The 6,720-nt window shown below is 32.9% G+C and overlaps 1 protein-coding gene across 1 annotated transcript; it reads left to right on the forward strand.

The window, feature by feature from the left end:
- Positions 1-977: 977 nt before the first annotated feature.
- Positions 978-6,714, forward strand: LOC134856496 (uncharacterized). Its single transcript, XM_063872765.1, has 4 exons — positions 978-1,275; positions 4,492-4,630; positions 5,232-5,410; positions 6,024-6,714. The coding sequence occupies exons 1-4, from the start codon at positions 1,041-1,043 to the stop codon at positions 6,434-6,436; spliced, it is 966 nt and encodes a 321-aa protein (XP_063728835.1). The 5' UTR covers positions 978-1,040; the 3' UTR covers positions 6,437-6,714.
- The last annotated feature ends 6 nt before the right edge of the window (positions 6,715-6,720 follow it).

The raw sequence follows: 6,720 nt of genomic DNA on the forward strand, positions 1-6,720 counted from the left end.
ATTTGGAAATAAACTTGTAACAAATAATTTAAAAATTTTTGTACCAAAAACTCCATCATACAATTTTTTTGGAAGAAAAGTCACTATCTTATAACTCTCTTATAAGACAAAGTCCTTATGTTGTAAATTTCTTAGAGCCTAATTTTGTAAGAAGTTCTAAATTTTTTAATAAGAAAAGTTCTAAGATAGCGACTTGGTCAACACGGGAACCGAAAATATCCAAGACTTCGGTACGCATTATGATGCGAAAATGATTTTAAAAGTATAATTTCTCTAGAATTTCGTCAAGGTATAAGCGGGACGACTTTCGACAGAGTAGCGACAGGTCGCACGGCGCATCGCATTGATCAGCTGACTTTTTGAAAAATGACATCAATCAGCTGACAAAGGACGAAGGTTGAGCTTCTATAACTAAAAACTGTTCTTCACGCAGTTTTAACAATGCTATATAGCAGAGAGTAGACTAGTTTTGCGTCCAACAAACCACCAACTGACTGAAACTCTAGTCAGCAGAATCAATTTTGTGCCGTTGAAATTTTGCCCAGCAAAATACCCGTCTTGTATATGCTCAAAGTTTGCACGAATTCAGCTAGAATGATCTCTGAACTATTTAGGTCAGCCAATCAGATTGACTTGTCTCCTCATGGACATAAAGGCTTCATACATTCATAAGATACCACAACATTCAAACAATCAATAAGACGAAAAGTATCCAAAAACATACCTATCTGGATATATTTCATAATCAATCCACCACGGCTATGGTTTTTAGACAAACGCCGACAAAACGCCGACAATGGCCGTTTTGTCTGCGTTTGTCGGCTTACTGGCCTGTCTAATTACTAGTTTATTGGCTTTGAGGTTGTTCTTCTTACGCTCTAAAACGCAATCGAATCGCTAATTTTAAACCATTTGGTAATGCTTGCGTCAAACTAAAAAAAGAAACATTTTTCTACATAAAAAAACATCTGTTTCATTAGACAGTCGGTCGGTCATTTTTAATACATTCAAAAATGTGACGTTTTTTTAAAAAACTAAATATGTTCACATACCAAAACATATCATATTTATACGTGCTGGCGTGTAATATTTCCTGTAGAGTAATGGGAAAAACACGCGCTTATTATTTGATTCTTGTTTTATTTTCCCCTCTTTTCGTGCTTGGAAAAAGCGACTTGCTATTCGAGCGCTGCACTTCTGCATCTGATGAACATAAGGAAAACTCGGATCCATTCTGTTATGGATTGAACCGCACCGACAAAAATCTCTGCGCAGGTTTGCTTCTATAAGTTGAATCTCGGATGAGCACATGTTTTGTCTTCCTTAGATCGATTTTTTTGGGGAGGGGGGGGGGGGGGTAAGCTTGATTTTATATCTCTGGTTGAGTAATAAATTTTATGTTTCGGTCAATACAACCAAAAATGTCAACAAAATATAGTCAGCTGCAACCGCGTGTTCAAATTGCCAAAAATCTCATCAAAAATCATCGTCGGGTCTGATTTAAACCTTGAAGTTTAAAAATGTAAAAAGAGGTAAGGTATTTTTTGGTTACACTCCTTCCTCGCCCGTAATTGATAAAAGAAGAAAAATACAGTTTTAACTTAAAATTGTATCAAAAAAATTGAGAATTGTTTTTTGCTTTTTTACTCAATCAAAAGTTACGCCAAAAACTATTGGGACAATTGCTGCCAAAATTATGTCAAAAGAAGCCTCTTACGTAGCTCACCATTAAAAAAAAGGTAAAACCCCCCAAAAAATGAGCAAAACATTTAAAAAATGTACTTTTGAATAAAAAAAATTGGCGTTTTATATAGTGAAAGTTACATGTTTTGTCTATCGAACAAAATTAAAATGTTTTATGCAGTTTTTTGGAGTTTCAGCATGTTTTAATTTTGTTGCTCTATGTAAAAAGTTGTTTTCACATAAATTTGTGAGCATTTGACTCAAAAGATTCGGAGTAAGTTTTGATCGACTAGAAAAACCAAAAGCAACCCGATTTTAAGGAAAGAATTTAAACCCAAACTTTGCAAAACCCGCACTGACAGAAATTGTTTCCAGTCGATTTAAATTGATTTTAAATCGATTTTAAATCGATCCAAATCGATTAACCTTGTACATTTTACGAACTTAAATGGATTTTAAATCGATTTAAATCGATCTTTTTGAAAATTTTATATCGATTTAAGTGTCCAAAAAATCGATTTAAATCGATTTCGATGGATTTTCCGACTCACTAAAATCCATCCAAATCTCACTTAAATCCATTTTAAATCGATTTAAATCGATCTTTTTGAAAATTTTAAATCGATTTAAGTGTCTAAAAAATCGATTTAAATCGATTTCGATGGATTTTCCGACACTCTAAAATCGATTTTTTTTTTAATTAACACGGCGAAAAAAACACACCTTTTAAAAAATGGTTGGAATTGTTTATTCTCGATTTTTTAAACATAAACACTCTTGCCAGATAATATAGAATTCATAAAAATGATCCACATAAATCAGGTTTTAAATTCAAAATTTGCAATAAAATCATAAAAAACTATTGAAAATCAGATTATGGGCAAAATCTTGTGTAACAAACCAGAAAAGGGTCAGGTAAAACTAAATTGTAATCTCAATAATATGCAATAAAAGCATACAAAAACATGAAAATAAATCAGATTTTAAGCAACAACTTATGAATCGAATCAAGAAAAGGGTAAATATAGATCAGTTTTTGAACTCAAAATATGCAAGAAAATTATAGAGTTTTGAGTTTTTGAGTTTTTGAACTCAAAATATGCAAGAAAATCATTTATTTGGTCTTTTTTATGCTACAATACGCTATGGATGAAAAATTAAAAATGATAGGCAAGAAGTAAATGCAATAAAAATTTGAAACTGATAAAACTCGAATGAAAAAAATCCGTTTTAATCCCCTTAAAAATGAAAACAAATTCAGACTGGAAAAAAATGCATTTAAATTGATTTCAAATTCGATTTGGATCAATTTTTTTAGCTGGAATTTAAGATCAATTTAAATCGATTTTAAATCAATCCAAATCAATCTTCATCTTTTTTATTTAATCTTCATACTTTTTTCATACTAAAATTGATCTAAATTTAATCAACGTACTTTTTTCATACTAAAATTGATCTAATTTTAATCAACGTACTTTTTTCATACTAAAATCGATCCTAATCCATTTTTGTCAGTGCGGGAACAAATTGATCATATTATTTCTGCTAAAACTCTGCTAATTTTTTTTGTCTTTAATTTTTTTCTATCTAAACTCAGCCCAATTTGAGAAAATTGTTTTAAAATTCAGTTTCTGAGCGTTTTGTCAGGATCAAAGTGTTCTGAGCGCTTAAATCATCACTGCATAGGTTTTGATGATTTTATTTTCTTTTTTGTCTCTTTTTCCTTTCCCCCCCACCTGCAAATTTTTTTATATTCGAAGTTACTTATATCTTTTTGAAGCTTTTTCATTCGCAATTCGAACCACATTAAAAATTTCTAAAAAATTCCCAGTGTTGAGAAAAACCGGTTTGAAGTTTTTGATTTTTTGTCTTAATTCGAGCGCATAAAGCAAGCGAGCAGGTTTACAACAGCTGATTTAAGCTTAACTAAAAACCTTTTACTTTAAGCAAGTAAAACTAGTTTTTGACGTTCTTAAGCTTCTTTTTGGAACCAAACACTTCGAAAAATTCAAAAATTTCCCGCAAAACATTTTGAAAAAAAAAGTTTTTTAATTTTTTTTCAGGTTTTCTAGTCATTTTGCTGAGACAATGTTTGTCCAATTTGCCTATGTTACTATGACTGTCTAATATGCCCTAATTATATTCGTTTGTCCGATCCTCTTAGCACACCAAGCAGAAAAAACTACACTAATTTGGAAAAAGTTTTCTAAACCATAGTTTTCTAAAGACTATTACCTAAATTACCTATAGATCCAGATTTATTTAAATTTTTATCAAAGAGTGTCGAAAAAAATATTGTAAAAGCTTTATGAAAACCTTATTTTTTACTTTGAAGTTCAAAATTTGAAAATTTTTAAAAGTTTCTTTTCAGCTTCTTTTCTGTTTCTTTGTGTTCATTTACTCCTTTTCAAGTTTCTGTTAGCTATGTTTCTGATTTACTGATGCACCGTTTTTTTTACAATCTGCAGGAGTTGCTCAATTAGAAATCAAATGTTTTTTGTGTCTTTCTTTTATAAGCTCTTAATCAGGGGCGGATCTAGGAGGGGCAGAAAAATTAGGGGCGAGTTTTTTTAAAAAAAACTTTCAAAAAATAGTCAATAGTTTCCAAATTAATTTTCCCATATCTTAAAAAAACTATACCGACGATTTTCTGCACCGAAAGCAAGCTTAAAATAAAGTAACCACAAAACTCCTAAGGTTTTGGCACCAAACTATGCTGTTAATGGCCTCAATGTACTTAATAATAGGCCTTCAATCCAACTCAAATGATTAAAAAACTTAATTTGACTCCATTTGACTCTATTTCAGGAATAATCAACTGGGCGTCGTGCGTGAGGGAAGCCACGAAACACATGGAAACGCCGGGTGCAAAAATAACCAAGCCAGAGAGGACCCAATTTCGATACGACAGGTTTTCGAGAAGCTTTTGCTTCCAACCCCAGCTCGAGTAAGTAAATCCAGTTGTGTATCCTCGCAATCTGACGAATGTATCGGAATTCGGCTGCTTTTTCTTGACCGTTGTAAATTTAACCCTCTGAAACAACCGTTAGAAAATGAAAACCCCTCTAGTTTGAAATAACCGCTAGTTCCTCAACGTTTTAAACTGACAACATTGGTTCTAAATAATATAGCCAACTTATCTGATATGCAAATGCAATAGACCCAGTTTCTATATTTCAGCCCGAAATTTTCTCAGCATGCTTTGCCAAAGCAATTAATTATAATTTTGGTGTTAAATTTGCCTCTAGAAAAACTTTTTGCTGGTCGGTAAAAATAGAGGTCGCTGAAATTAACCTTTGCGTTGCAAACGGGGTTTAGACCTTTAAAATCCAATTTGCGAGTATTTTACCATAACGCTTCTTGAAGTTTTTAAATGGATATGTCAGCTTTATGTAACGAAAAAAAAACAACGACCAGCCTGATCTTCATAATTTTTCAAAGCTTTTTGTCATAATTTTTCAAAGAATTTATGTTTTTCGAAAGCTTCGTTTCGTTTTCGTTAGGACAAAAATAGGAAATTTTACTTAATTAGGTGAAACTTGTTTTAGAGTTGGAGAGTCCATTCGCTCCTTTAGGGGATTTGTGCTGAATGAAGTGTACATAGGCAAACATCCCGAGCACGTTTTCACTCTCGGCTGCATATTCTACCCGGACTTCGAGATTACGAGACAAATTCTGAATCGGACGTTTTGCTGCACAAAACTGCCACAAGAGTGGGATCTAAATGGTAAACTTTTGCGATTGAATCAATTTTGATATTTTTTGGGCATTTTAGCTTTATTTTGGAAACTGGGATTTTTTCTTAAATTCAAAATGGTTAACTTTAAATGTTTGAGCTGACATTGGAAAAACTTTCTAAATGATATATTTTTGGGTATTTAAGATTATTTTTGGAAACTTTGGGATACTTTGTGATATTTTTTAAATTTATAATTGGTAAATTTTGGTTAATTGAGTTTTTGAGTATTTGAGTTGAGCTATTATATAGCCTGAAGTGGTCTGTTTAAAGCCTGAATAATCATAATCAGTATTTCAGTATCAGTTTATGAGAGTATTTTGTTTTAATAATGAGACTTGGCTTATTTCTCCAAAAAATTTCAGTAGATCATAAACTGAATTAGGCTGAAATAAACTGAGAAAGGGTTTCTTTTTCAAAAAAACAAAAACACGAATAAAAAATATAAATAATCGCCAATTTTACCGCAGCTGTTGCAAACTCAAACAATTGGAGGCTCAAAATTGAATAAGTTCGAGGGTTGACTTAAAAGCAAATTGCGGGTTTTTACAAGAAAGCTTACAACACATATTAGGCTCTCAATCTCTTTAACTGATGGTTTTAGGTGACATTTACTTCAAAGTGAACGGGAACTCGATTCCCTACACCTTCGGAGATCCACAGATATATTCGGATTATATCCCACTATGGAGTCTAATTCCTCCCCCGTTCTCGGAAAAAAGCCCGGACCCCCCTCCTAACGACCATATGCTGAAATGGATTCATCTAGGAGTCATTGTTCCATTTATTGCATTATTGCTATGCATAATTTATATCGGTTGCAAGTGGGATATATTCATAACTTGTGGCTCAGTTGTTAACACAGCTTTTTGGAAATGTATCTCGAGCGTTGAGAGGCTTTTTAATCGGAACATGAGAGAAGGCGAAGACAAGGAAGAATCTGAGTCAAATGAGCTTCAGGCTGCCATTGAAGATGCACCACAAGCTGATGAAGTTGATGAAGATACCGAACTCTAGCAGGTGACAACGAACAAAAAAAAACCGGAAGAGCTAATAAAGAAAAAAACCGCCACTTTGAAAAGAAAGCCGAGAAGCTAGTGACTCAAAAGCTGAAGCCCTAGCAAATAACAAAAACTGTTCCACGTTGAAAATCGGTGGGCATAACTGGTGCGTGCTTCTAAAAAATCCTGATTTTGACGACATCGGATGGCCCTGAAGTCCTAATAGCAAATGAAGACTTAAGTTAGATATTCTTGAAGTGTTAACACTCTGATATGAGCTTTATAGGCCTTCAATCGATT

This window comes from Symsagittifera roscoffensis, unplaced genomic scaffold (assembly GCF_963678635.1).
Source record: "Symsagittifera roscoffensis unplaced genomic scaffold, txSymRosc1.1 SCAFFOLD_937, whole genome shotgun sequence".
In the NCBI taxonomy this organism is placed as follows: Eukaryota; Metazoa; Xenacoelomorpha; order Acoela; family Convolutidae; genus Symsagittifera; species Symsagittifera roscoffensis.

Excerpts from the sequence above, each read along its gene's own strand:
- LOC134856496 (XM_063872765.1), top strand. The coding sequence starts at position 1,041 with ATGTTCACATACCAAAACATATCATATTTATACGTGCTGGCGTGTAAT. Across the intron at positions 1,276-4,491 it reads CGACAAAAATCTCTGCGCAG|GAATAATCAACTGGGCGTCG; the intron begins GTTTGCTTCTAT and ends ACTCTATTTCAG. Across the intron at positions 5,411-6,023 it reads ACAAGAGTGGGATCTAAATG|GTGACATTTACTTCAAAGTG; the intron begins GTAAACTTTTGC and ends TGATGGTTTTAG.